General features: G+C 36.5%; 1 protein-coding gene across 4 annotated transcripts in view; it reads left to right on the top strand.

Moving 5' to 3' along the window:
• Nucleotides 1-2,000: 2,000 nt before the first annotated feature.
• NFIA (nuclear factor I A) overlaps nt 2,001-14,374 on the top strand; it is a 328,546-nt gene continuing 316,172 nt past the window's right edge. Inside the window, exons 1-2 of one of the 4 annotated variants that reach the window (XM_081949313.1) lie at nt 2,001-2,337; nt 7,801-8,332. In XM_081949313.1, coding sequence (XP_081805439.1) covers nt 2,311-2,337; nt 7,801-8,332 — 559 coding nt within the window. In that variant the 5' untranslated portion in view covers nt 2,001-2,310. The remainder of the gene's footprint in view (nt 2,338-7,800; nt 8,333-14,374) is intronic. The other 3 variants (XM_081949312.1, XM_081949311.1, XM_081949314.1) reach the window with 3 other exon arrangements.

The following is a 14,374-nucleotide window of genomic DNA, read 5'->3' as shown; positions in this document are numbered from 1 at the left end:
GTGGCTAACCAATGGGGCACATTCACCGCCATGGGTAAAGGTTTCAGCTTCCCCTTGCCACCACAGACACCGCTTTGGAAGTATTTGTGGCTGTAGTGCCCCTTTCATGCCAAAACCTGTGTGTAGTGTCTGGTGTAGGGACTGTGAATAGCCTTAAACTGGATTGGTTGTGGCAAGCAGCAGAAACTACACCTAATCTACATCTGGGATACACAGCAGAGAAAAGAAAAATGTTCTCTGGACCAGCAAGCTCTCTTGAGTTCTGAGGAAAAAAAGGAGGGCAAACCACATTTGGAGCATATGGAAAGCAATAAAAGTGGTATTTTCATGGTATTTGAGTTGTTTTTTCTCAGTATTTTTGATCTAAGCAAGTTTTGTCAACCAGAAAATCCTGTCCAGGAAACTTGGAAAATGAAGAAATCCCATTAAATTTCTCTCCATGGCTTTATGTTAATCAAAGGTATCTTGGCCACTCTTTTTTTGTTATTAAGAAAGTTGGACTGGAAAGTAAAGCTTTCTCTGAAATCAACTCTCTGCAGCCTACAAATGATAAGATTTGAGTGAAACATTCAAAAGGAATCAAATAATATAATAACATAGGCCTTATCCCTCCAATAGACTTTTAAAAGTTTTCCTCCCCCCCTTTTTAAAAGTCTAACATTTTAAACTTTCAAGGCGCCTAAATCTAAGCTCCATAAAGGAAGGCTGGCAAGTAGAATGTGGTATGTCTTGTGGTATCCTCTTCCCTTTTTTAATGAATGGTTATGGATCTGTCAAGTGTCTGAAGGCTGCTGTTTCTTTTGGGAAATGGAAAGAAGATCAGAAAGGACTCCACTTACTAGATTTAGTAAGACTGGAAAGAAAATATAAAGTTCAGGGCAAGAAAATGCTGGCTGGCTGGCAATTTTCCAAACCCCCAAAACCAAAGCTTTTCTTGTGCCAGAACAATGCATTATGATAAATAAAGGACGGAAGGCTGGATTCTTAGTTTAATCACTTTTAAGTAGTAAATACTGTGCTTTCTTCTTGTGGGTTGCAATGCAGTCATTAAGTTCTGCATTGTTAGTAAAAGCAGCAAAGTTTTAACATTTTTCAAACTAGAAACAAACAAGCATGGACATTCATGAGAATAGCTGGAAAGTATGGCTTGATGTTGAACTCCCCACCAGGATCTTTACCACGATCTTTTGTCAAATGAGCCATATAGGTCAATGAATGTCAGCATGCTTAGGTAAATGCATTGTTATCTTTATTAGTTAAAGAAAATAACCTTTAAAACCCCAAAGAATTTCACTTAGGCAGAAAATTCTTGGGGGGAAATGCAGTTTTCGGCACCCAAAGAACACAATTATGATACTTGGAGGAGCGTGTTCAAGATAGCACCTATTTAGAATTATATACATTTTTAAGTGTGTGTGTGTATAGATAGATAGAGATAGAGAGAGAGCGAGAGAGAGAGAGCTGATTGCTCTGGAAAGGCATTGCAACCACCAGGCTTATAAATGGTTCTTCCGGGCAGAAAAATCTCTGCAGGAGATGAGCGGTAGAAAGTTTAGTTCGAAATCCTTCGGAAAGAGAAGAAGGAGGGAAGGGGGAAAAAGACGTGTGTGCGCATGGGAGCCGGGGGGTGGGGTGGGCGAGAGAGAGAGAGAGAGAGCGAAATGCCAAAAAGAAGTTTGGGTTGCTTAAGCAGATCCTGCATAGCCTATAGCCGCTCGGGAGCCCGACATACAAGCGGCTCCTAATTGCGTTCCCAGTAATACACTGAGCACGGGGATCTGGGATAGGGAGGGCTGGCCGAGCAGTAGCACTGCAGCCCCCCTCCCCCGGGCAAGGCAGCGAGCGAGCTGTTGCTGCTGCTGCTGCTGCTGCGGAGCGGTGCAGAGCGGAGCAGAAGCTGGCTGGAGGCACGCTGGCAGGCACCCGGAGAAGCTGGAGCCCGAGGCTTTCTACTGCTGCTGCTGCTGCTGTCGCTGGAAGCGTGGGGAGGGTGGGGGGGAAGTGTGCACTATGCCTTTAACGCCTGGATACAGTAGACATGTATAGTGTGTAGTGTAGGGAAACTCTAGGCGGGGTTAAAGTTCAGCTCATGGAGCTGATCAGCGCTGGCTGCAGTTTAGCAGAGTTGGAAATGTGAAAGCAAGAAGCAGGCTCGGTTCTTCCCCCTTTCTTTTTTTTCTTCTCTCTCTCTTTCTCTCTCCCTCTTTCTATTCCTCCCCCTCCCTTTCTCTCTCTCTCTCCCCTTCCCTCTCTCTCTCTCTCCCCCTCTCACTCACACACCTCCAAGCCACAAACCCCCCCACAGCAACCATGTACTCTCCTCTCTGCCTTACCCAGGTAAGAAGCTCTTCGGATTGAATCGGGGGGGAGGGGAATGGCGGAGGGGGGGATTGCGGGAGGTTCGTCTGAGCGTTGCGGAGGGGGGGGCGCGCGTCGAGGGCGGGAGGGTGAGATCCAGCTTGCGGAAAGTAACTTTCTTTTCCGCGAGGTTACATTCTTGCTCTGGCTCGGCCATTTGTATAGACACATGGCTAATGGCGCCTTGTTATTAAGGTTTTTATTTAATTGATATGGGAATATGCGAGCTTTTTTGTGTTGGAGAAAAAGCGGGTGCCTCTCGGCAGTGGGGAGGGTCCGTAGCGAAATGCGGTGTGGATGTCTGCGTATGTGGGTGTTTAGGACGATCTGCACGTGTTTAGCAGCCTCGCAACCCATTACATGCTTGGTCATCTGAAATCAATACTTACTGTTTGTGCTTCCGAAACGGAAGAGCGTGGAACAAACGCAATTCAGATACAATTAGATGCTTTGTGTGTTGTTTTTTAAAGTGTAGCATTAAGTAATTGCGTGCTGCGTGTATTCTTTTCCCCGCCTCCCGGACTGCTGGAGCTGCATTGCTTTTTCTCCATAAAGTCCTCGCGCACTTTTGTGTTGGGTATAGCGTGTAATGTGTTCGGCAGCTTTGGGGGTTCAGCCTTTGCCCGTACGCAGCACGCAACGTCTGCTCCGGTCCTGGTCGGAACCGGAGGTCTGGAGAGATGCATTGCACCTAAGCCTCTAACTTTCCCTCCCGTACATTGCACCGCGCTTTGATGGGAGAACTTAAGAGCTTTAAGGAATCCACATTGCGCACCGCGCTAGCTGCAGCGGCCGCAGTTCTGCAATCCGTTCCGTTACTCTCCTGCACGGCCCAGTTCGGGAGCTTCGGAGTCTCCTGCAGCCTCTCGCAAGGCGGTTGAAGCAGGGTTCTCCATCCCCAGTCAGATCTGCCCTTCCTGGCTGCCTCTAACGCTTGTCACTTGCTCGGGTGTCATATTTTGCCTAGGGTTGTTTCCTTTGGGAAATTAGGTTTGTTGTAATGTCCTGCCCGGGGAAAGAAGGAGGCGGGGAAGGGAGTTGCTGCTTGGAGAAAGTTGCTGGGTCCCTTTTGTTTGCATATGAGCGAAGTTCCTCGTGGATTACAAATCCTTCCAAGTGGGTCTCCAGCCCACTTCGCGCCTCCCCAGATCTCCTGATTGCATTACTTTGAAATTTGAAGAGTTGTGCGGATGACGCCTAAATACTATCCAGGCAGATCTTTCTGGGAAACTCTGAACTTTAGGAATTCGGCAACTTTTCTAACTCCCTACACAACTTCCACCCACCCCCTAGCGCTTTGCCCCCCCCCAAAGAAAACTCTCATGCAGCGCCAGATTTTTTGGCAACATTCCCACACTACCCTATCCATGCTCCTTCTGAGATGAGTTGCCACGATTTAAAAATCAGAAAAAATAACTTGCATTTCTGCTGATGGTTTTAGCAAATTACATTGCTCGGCTCCTCTTGTTTTAACTGATAATCTTTGTTAGACCTTTGGTGTTTCCCATTCTGAACAGTGAAACCGGAAAAGTTCCTAGGGAAATTATGTAGTTTCTTCCATTGCCATTTCAGCACTTCTGGCCCCCACAGGGGAAAAAAAAACCACTTGCATACTTTAGTTACTAAACGGTGATGAAAAGAGTGGTTTGGAATTGAGCACTGAGAACATCTTTAAAACACCGGAAAGAAGGAAGAATGAACAATACATGTTCCAAATGAACCCAATAGAAATTTAGGAATGAATAACTTGGAAAAATTGTACCCAGTGATTCACAAAAGCTGTCACCTAGAGCCAAAGAATACATTTATTTATAAAAATGTATCAAACCAAAAGTACTACACAATGCCATTAAACTGTATTGACTACATTGATTATATGTAGAAGATAACTGATACTGCATTTTGAGGGTGAATTTTTCAAAGCCAACTTTTTCAGAAGTTTTATGTCTCAAAGAAAACTCAAGTCAGATCTATTTTCTACTTGTTTACTTGCTTAAAATAGATAATATATTTTTATTTTAAATACCAATAAAATGTTCTCGGTCCCCACCTCCCACAAGAAGGGACAGGACTCTTATTTTATTAGGCCTTGCTACACATTTATAAGTTTCCAGATATATTTTTTTGTACCTTGGTCCTTAACCTAAGAGTTACTTTGTGGCATGTTGCTTTCCAATCTCATAGTAGGTTTGGAAATGTTTAGAGATTCAGAGACATCTTTATAGAATCCGTTCAAAAAGTTGTACACATGGAACCTGATTGCTTTGGACCAAAAGATTTCAAAATTAAGAAAGGTTTAGCTTCACAGGTTGTTTTCTTTAAATTTGAATGAACACCCATCCACAGTGCTGGAACATTAGAATACAATAAGGGGATTTCTACATTTACTCTGTAATATAGGAGAAATTATCTATTTGCTGTTTATTATATACTGTTTTGACTTTATTGTAGCAGCTTATTCTAGATGTACAGATTATTATGTAAATTTATGGACAATGGAAATATTAATGCTGTGAAAGTTTATAAATCTGGCAAAGTTTCAAGTGGAGCAGATCAGTGAATTGTTTCTAAATATTGCTGTAGTATGTTTTTACTTAAATATGTATGCTTGGCTTCTGTGTTGTATATTCCATGTTCAAATATACGTTAACAAGTTTTTTGTTAAATAATTCAAATGTATCTGTATAGTTGTGGCAAAGTGTTATTAAGAACCCATAGCTGTGAACCATAAAAAGTATTATAAACTCACTTTTGTTAGTTTCCTCTTCTGCCAATCTGGAAGTTATAAATGGGATCATGTGATATATAAAAAAACACTCTTCATTTAATGTTATAGAACTTTTACCTATAATTTCAACTTTAAAAGAAAAGCATGCATACCTGTCTTTTTTCTTTTTCTTTTTGTGGTAGTTGTGACTTTTAATTTTTAAGTAATTCTGACCCACATCTAAATGTTCTTAAATTTTCTGGCAAACCTGGAAAGGAATAATTTGTTTTAGTTATACTGTATAATAATATTCCTTATTTTTTAAAAAATAATATATTATAGAGTAGACAGGTCCTTCTTGAACAATTGATCTTTCATACACTGTTTGGCGGAAGCCAATCTAGATAGCATTACTTATACCAGCAATGGGGAATCTCTTTAATTATATCATTACGAGAAACTCATTTGATGGATTTTGAATATTTTAGGTAGATTTTTAAGCTATTGTCTTCCTTTTTCAATCGTATTTAGCATTGCCAGATTTCATTATACAATAACATTGACTCAAAATGTGAGACTCTACATATAGTTAATAAATGGTAAAAACGTTTGTAAAATAAAATCAAGATGCATTTAAGAAAGCACAAAATTTAGTAGTAATCTTTTTATTTTAGGATGGGTAATTTTGCAGATGTATGGCAGAACGATAAGCTTTCCCAAATATTCTCTCTCTCTCTCTCTCTCTCTGTCTTTTTTTTTTTTTGCTATAGTTGACGATTGTATGCATGTAAGAAAGGCCTCAACATTTTTTTGTTCTATGCACAATTATTTCAGTTGTAGCTCCGGTTAGTGACTAGCTTGGATGTGAGAGGAAATTTATGAAAATATAGCTATTTAATTGTCAATATAATATATTTTTTAGTTTTTTTCATGGGATTTATGTAAATTGTTATTTTGTTGCATGTAATCATTATGTATTAAACGGTATAAATATTAAGACATTTTTTCCTTCAAAATCAGTCAATACACTTAATCTACTTTATATTATTTTGAAAAGTATTTTCTGAAGAAAATTAATTCAAATCAATATTTTCATTATGTTGGTAGAAAGCGGGTAATTATTTTTAGAAGATAACAGAAGATCCAACTGGTGAAACTTTTGTATTTTTGCGCTCTCTTATCCCTTATCTTTTGGTTCTGAAATTTCCTGCATTTGATCAAGGAATTTTAGACATTGCTATAGCATTACATAACAATAACCTTTATAAGAATACCCATCAAATTATTTTAAGAATTAGTTTTCTGAATTACATGAATTAAAAAATCTAGACACCAAATTTTATTCATTCTTAGGGGCAGTAAGTCTCAATGAATTCACAAGAACTTCCTTCTGAATAGGCATGTATACATTTGCACAGTAGACATTCAGTATTGAAGGGCACATACTTCTAGGAACAAGACGGAGGCCATGTTGTCTTCTAGTATGCCAAGAGCGCTTCCTCTTCTTACAAAGAAAGCCCAAATTCAGCAAGAGACCTCCTAATATTTTAAAATAGTGCATTTTCATGATCATATTTTTACATTGCACATTTTTTCTATATATGGTTTTATAACTAAGTGCATATGTATCAATAATGGGCACTGTTACTAATTTCAGGTGGCGTTTTATAGCATTGAAGGATACTTTATTTAAATATTTACAATACAATGTTTCTTACTGTAAGGTAGACATTGGAGAAATGTTTAAAATCCCTTTTTGGTTTTATAAAAGGAAAAATTCACATAAAAGACATGAAAAAGTAGATAATGCTTTCATTAGCAACGATTGTTCACATAATATTTTTTAAAAGTGTAGAAGCCCTTGTATACATGCATACATACATAATGCATTTTAAGACGCACTAGCCTTTCAGTTCTGTTTCTCATTTTTTCTTAAAATATTTGTGGCTTAGAATGTATTAAAGCCATAATATCTTCTATACTATTATTGTTTCCTAAATAAAGATCAGAAATCTTAGTTGAAAGATTTCTATATTTTATTGTGTGTCGAAATTATTTTTTTGTTTGTGTAAAATTCTTTTTATATATTCCATTTTATTTAGCATTCTATTGCGTTACATTCACACATTCAATCTTAAATTAAAAAAAATATTTTTATCATATATCAGATGGTAATTGGCTGATAATGTTCAGACTTTCAAAAGTTAAAATTTTTGCCAATTTGGCAAGGATATAAGCAAGTTGGTCACATCATTCACAAGAGTGTTGGGAAAAGCGAAAGAATATACTTCTTCCTTTTTTAAAAAAAATAGATAAAAATTACAGTGGTCTTGTCGCAGACTTGAAATAATTGATTTTGGAGTTACCCTATTGACTTACATTGAACTATTGTAAAGTCAGCTGTTTAAAGCTTAGAGTCTCACCTTTCTGACCCAAAATAACATTTGCTGCAAAGTCAGTGCTATGAGTTTTATTGAAGTTGCTTGTTTTAGCAAATGTGATTCACACTATTATGGCAAAATATTTTCAACACTTGGTGTGTGGGACTGAATGACAGCAAAAAGTTGATCCTTTGTTATCAGAATGTAGAAACATTTATGCCTGTACATAATATAGGTGTTGCTCTGTTATTGGCCTAGTTGTAAGTTACAGTCACCAGTTCAGAAGACATAAAACCTTCACACCTCACACCTTTTCCTTGTAGTAATTTTTTTCCCCACTTTGATTATTTTCAGGATGAATTTCATCCCTTCATTGAAGCACTTCTTCCCCATGTCCGAGCATTTGCGTACACCTGGTTCAACTTACAAGCTAGAAAGCGAAAATACTTTAAAAAACACGAAAAGCGCATGTCAAAAGAGGAAGAAAGAGCGGTGAAGGATGAATTGCTAAGCGAAAAACCTGAGGTTAAACAGAAATGGGCATCCAGACTTTTGGCAAAGCTTCGGAAAGACATCAGGCCTGAATATCGGGAAGATTTTGTTCTAACTGTGACAGGAAAAAAACCACCTTGTTGTGTTCTTTCCAATCCAGACCAGAAGGGCAAAATGAGAAGAATTGACTGTTTACGGCAAGCAGATAAGGTCTGGAGGCTGGACCTTGTTATGGTGATTTTATTTAAAGGTATTCCGCTTGAAAGTACTGATGGCGAACGCCTTGTAAAGTCCCCACAATGCTCAAATCCAGGGCTATGTGTACAGCCCCATCACATAGGGGTTTCTGTTAAGGAACTCGATTTATATTTGGCATACTTTGTGCACGCAGCAGGTAAGTGCCTATATTTAAAGTTGTCCACTGTTGAATACGTTTGTTGTGCAAGGACTTAACCGCATGGTTATTCCAGTGCCAGGCATGCTTGCACCTGACCATGTAGGTTAATTAAACTGTGTTGCTTTGTTGCATCTCTGACGGTGGTCCGGATGATCTCAGAAGCGGAGAAGCTATAGATTGTGTAAAACTGCAACATAGTACCAAAAAAAAAAGTGATTGTGAAAGAACAGTGTCTCTCACTATTGACCTAATGTGCAAAGGTACCTGAAGCATTTTCATTAGAATCCCTTTCGAAAATGCTTGGCATTAGAATGTTGTGTATTTCATAGAATTATTTTTTTTAGTTTGGTGTTAATTTGACCACGAAGAAAAGAAATGAAAACTATATTTATGCTACATAAGTCAAGTGTTTAAATGATTAGCATACCTAAAAAGGAGTAGGCAAAAACAGAGGCCTTACCAATTGATATATGGATTAAAGAAATTTCTGATTAATGAAGGAAGAAAAATTAAAAGATGTTCTTAGTAATTCCTCTATATAAATAGAATATTATTGATTTTAAAGAATGATGTATTAATTTAACCGTGCTGCATGATGGAAAATGGATATATGCATTCTTTTTTATTCTTAATGCAAAATAATACATTTTTCTGCAGCCTGCTTTGAGGAAGTTTGTTATTACTTATGACTTTTGGAGGCTAACATAAGCACCAGAGTGATATTTCTAAGCAACTCATTGTAATTTAGTTTTACCAGAAGTTCAGTTTGGTTCAGATATGGAGAGGAAAAGAGATAGATTTCTCAATACTTTAAATGCATACATCTGTGTTTGTATGCAGCCTTTTTAAATGTGAGGCATATTGTTAGCTTTTAGGTGGTTTTGTACAAAAGTGAAGTTGCCTGTGTCTCTTAACGGCTTTATATGTCGTAGTGTTACTGTGATAATTGGTATGCGCAGTTACAATTTTGGTTTTTTCTATGGAATCACACAGAGTGGTGTGCTCTGAATATGAACTATCGTGCACTTTTGACTAATGAAGCATCTGAAAATATTCATAAAGAGATGATTTTTTTAAAAATTCTGTAAGTCTAATACTTTTATTTGGGATCTGTGTTTTGTATGTGTCTAATAATGGCTGTGTTTTATTAAGTGCAAATGTTTATAATAGATTGTGGCCTCTGTGAGAGTTCATAGCTATATATATATATATAGTGTGCCGAGTGGAAAAATTCATGAATTAAGAACAGATTTAAAAATACAGAAATTTAATAAAGTTGGTGTTAACGCCATATTGCAAACTCTTTTTGCACATTTTTTTGGTGTATAATGTAAATTTTAAATTGATTTTTAAAGGATTCATATTTCATTGAAAGTGTTTTTTAAATGCTATGCTTTTCTCACGGTAGTCTAGTTATTTAAAGTTGTTAATTGGTAATATGCAAAAAAACAGACAGCTTTAAAACCTTTTCTAAAACTATAACTGCACTATAATATTGTTAGCAAAAATAAAATGCACAAAGTGGAAAAAGAAAACAATGAATGCTAGCAGGCTGAATATAACCCTTTATTCCCAATATAGATGTTAAGAGAATATTGTAATATTTTAATTACAACTCATGTGCTTTGCTTTCGCTGAAGAGTGGTAACTCTCATTTTGAATAACTTTTTCAATTGTTTTGAAAACCAACTAAAGGTATTGTACAATTCAACCATATAATTTATTCAAGACTTGTTCATTTGAGTTCAGTGTTTCTATATAAAATACAGGTGGTACTTATAGGTTTTTTTTATAAATAAAAATAGATTTGTCGTGCTTTTAAAACACATATTATGGTTTATTACATGTAGGTATTGCATCATATGCTTTATGACGTATTTTGGAAAATATTTCAGTAATCACAATGAAAAGCATACCTATTATCTTCATATGCAATATATCCCTGGCAACATTCATTGTTTGTGAATGAGGAAGAAAGATTGTACAGATATTCCTTGACTTACAACCGTGATTGAGCCAAAAAGTTTTGTTGCGAAGTGAAACATTTGTTAAGTGAATTTTGTCCTGTTTTATGACTTTTCATTCTTCAGTTCACTGCTAGGTTAGTAACACTGTTGTTAAATGAATCTGGCTTCCCCATTGACTGCTTGTCAGAAGGGGATTGCATGACCCCAGGACACTACAACAGTCATAAATGAGTCAATTGCCAAGTATCCGAATGTGAATCACGCTGCCGTGAGGATGCTGCAACAGTCGTAAGTGTGAAAAATGGTCATGTCACTTTTTCAGTGCCGTAACTTTGAATGGTCACTAAATGAGCTGTTGTAAGTCGAGGACTACCTGTACTTGAAGTCTGCTTTATTCTGATATTTCCCAGAATCCTTTGTCACCCCAGAATACCAGTGAGGTTTGTGCTAAGTGCCCTTGGATAGGTGTAGTAATGAAACCAGCATTTGTTTATTTGTATGTATGTTTGTTTAAACAAATCCACCCAACTCATACATAGGTGACAGTTTACAGTTTACATCAGATGCAAATATTAATACAAGTCTTAGGCATCCATTGTTGTCAAATGTTTCCAAATGGTGGTAACCTTATTAATTATGGTAAGGAATTTGCCAGTATAAAATGAAGAAATAATACTAAAATTGACTTTCATGCAGTGAGAATTGAAGAGCAATTCAGAAATCCTCAACATTTTTATGCGGGAAACTTTTGTTATCAGAAATGGAAAGAAATCCACATTGTATAAAATTTTTGTCATATATGTACTGAAACTATTCAATATCTTCACTTTGTATATTATTATTATTATTATTATTATTATTATTATTATTATTATTATTATTATTATTATTATTATTATTTCATACTCTTCTGAAATAATTAATTCTTAACCTTTTCTAGACAAGCTGTCCCTTTCTTTTTAAAGTTCACGTACCATGACTGCTTTAAAATCTTATGTTTTTCCACATTTTACCTTTTTTCAGTCTTAACTTTTAAAATTATTTAGCCACACTGTCCTATTCCAAGTAGGCTAAATCATAAAAGTATTGGTCCTATGTAGTAACAAGAAAGTGCAATTTTGTAACTAATTTTTTTTTAGTTACCCTAAGTCATTCGCTCAGAGGTCTCAATGCTTATTCTGATTTTACAGTACAGAAGGGGGGGGGGGGAAGCTAACTCCTGTGCACCTTAACTAAATAAACGGATATTTGTGTGTGTGTATATAAATAATTATATAAATATATATATAATTTATATATATATCTTGATTCTGCTTCCATAGTATCAAATGACAAGTTGGAAATGATTGTGGCAAACTGTGTTTCTTTGTGGGAGTATAAGTCTCCAGTAAATTTATGACCAGTCTTTTAGCCAGATGATCTGTATCAGAATCTCCCATATACTAGGCACGTGGCAAGGTCACCATTTAAGTTGTTGGGGTCACAACCTTCGCCACCAGGCATTTGACCTTTGTGATAAAGTTAACCTTTGTTCATTAGGAGGCACTCAAGCAAGAACTTCCTTGTTTTTTACTGCGGCAGCTAACATGATCACATTGTTAAAAGTGATTCTTAGCTCAAGTATTGGGTTCGGTGCAAAAGTTTAAAGATTTTCTGTGTGGGTTTCTTTTCTCCTCCCCCCTCCCCCCTCCCCCCCTTTAGCCTTTTTCCTGTAGGCAAAGCTGTGTCCTGTTGGCCACACAATAGTCTATGGCTTTGTCTATTGTTTGTTTTGGCTATGACTTTTAACAGCACAAGCCTGTTCATTTTTTTACTCTGAAGTAAATTCCACGGCCTTATTCCATAGTCAATTTATTTATTAAAAATGCGACCTATATATTTTTTAAAATAGTTTTTAAAAGTTCAGGAGGAGTTTTTTGAAATGATAAACTGCATTGAAAAAGCTAGGCCCTTTACATTTGAATTAGGTTGTTTTGTATAGATTTTAATGCTATTAAGTACTGAATCAAAACTAGCTACAAGGCCAATTTAATTTTGATAATGGTGAAAATGTATTTTGTTCTGGAAATAAATCAGTGTCTAGATGGGACTATGTCTTTAATCTGAAATAAGCTGATACATATTCAATAATAAAATATATTGGATACTGTTATAGGACTTTGGCTTTGTAATTTTATAATGTACTCCTCTCATATAAATTACATTACTTGTACTCATCCTGGTAATAGGTCATTTTGCATTTTGCAGCAGCAATTCTGCAGGTATACTTGTACCATAAGTTGCAAATAAAATAGTTACTACAAATCTTTGTAATCCATTTTTCCAGGAAAAAAAGTTATTTTCTCATATATTTCTAATATTGTCATATTATTTCTACATCAATGTGGGACTGAGAATTCTTAATTATTTATCTTTTTAAATAATAGTTTCTTTTCCTTGTTCAGTTATTTTATTATTTACTATAAATAAAATGAAACCAACCTTTGTTTATATCAGGCTGCATTTTCCTTGGTTTCTAGTTATTACTGCTATTCCTTTGAATGATAGTACATTTAGCCATGATTTGCTGATTAACCAGATGGCCAAGGTAACAGATTGGGAACCTGCTCTGTACTAATAAAAAGCAGCTGTAAGATCACAGAGGTTTCTAGTTTCTCCCCAAATGAATTAGAAATTCCTTTTAGAATTGTATGTGACTCGCAGTAAAGATAATTGCATTTCATTTTAAATGTAAACTATAACATTAAATATGTTTTATTCAAAGTATCTGAACCAGATGCCATTAATCAGGGGTGTCCAAACTTGGGAACTTTAAGACTTGTGGACTTCAACTCCCAGAATTCCCCAGCCGGCTGGCTGGGGAATTCTGGGAATTGAAGTCCACAAGTCTTAAAGTTCCCAAGTTTGGACACCCCTGCCATAAATGAACCTGGATCCAAGTAATTTTGGCTATCTGTATCAGAACTTAAATTATTGTTTGGATTCTGTGTTTACACTAAATGAATAAATCAGGGAGCATGATTTTTAATATGATATGATAGTCAGAACATTTTGAATAAGTTCCAGGCAAGCAAGTCTTTATGATATTCTGATGAGCAGGTGAGCATAGGTGCTTGTATCTTCTGCAGAACTGGAAAGCAATTGTAAATTAAAGTTCTATGTGTGGAATGTTTTGGTTGCTGCAGAAAAGGTACCTGCCCTTGTGATATGGATATATATCTGTGCACCTTACATATTTGGCTAATTATGCTTTACCATGTATATAAGGAAGCCTAATATGAATGAGACAGCAGGGTATCCATATTTCTCTGAGTTGTACCAAAAGCAACGAGTTGTAACAGAAGGATTTTAATATCTGGGTTTGAATCTCAGTTGTAAAGCTTTTTCAAGACATTTTGTTCAGTGCACATTTATACCAATGCAAAGTATACCTATAACGCATGTTGATACTGCAAGATGCTTTTTACATTACACTTACTTTCTTCCAGTTTGGACAATAGGTTTCCAACATTTTACTGATATTAGTGGGAGGTAAAAGGATCCTCAGATTTTAGCAGTTTAGCACTTCAGCAGAGTCTGATACCAGAGAATCGTCTCCCCAAAGAGACTTAAAGGTATCTTGTCCCTTCATCTCTGGCAACTTGAGATCTGAAAACAGCTGTAGGAACAAATTATAGAAGAGCTATTTACATTATTTGCACTTCAGCCAGTCTTGATTCTTGCAATCACAAAGTTTTTGTGATGAATTAACTTAGTCTTGCAGTGAAAATCCTTATCATCTGCTCTCTCATACTTCTGACTCTTGTCTCTCCTGTGAAAATTAGTGTTGAATAAAATTCTGTGGAAGGATTGCTGCAATGATGCCTTTCCTTCAAGTTTCTCGGAGGCTCGGAGTGGAATTCTGCAAGATCTACTCTCTGTCTTGGAAGAGTCGCCTATAAATATTTGCATGATTTTTAATCTTAACTGCCAAAGATTTTATATTCCTCTTCAGGTTGCAACGCTTGATCTAAAACTGCGTAGAAAGGGATATTTTTTCTATTCTGGCAAGCAAAGGATTCTGTTTCTACTG

This window comes from Natrix helvetica (genome assembly GCF_964273705.1).
Source record: "Natrix helvetica genome assembly, chromosome: 3".
NCBI lineage: Eukaryota > Metazoa > Chordata > Lepidosauria > Squamata > Natricidae > Natrix > Natrix helvetica.
The sequence above is the reverse complement of the archived record's forward strand: the minus strand, read 5'-3'. Positions and strand labels throughout refer to the sequence as shown.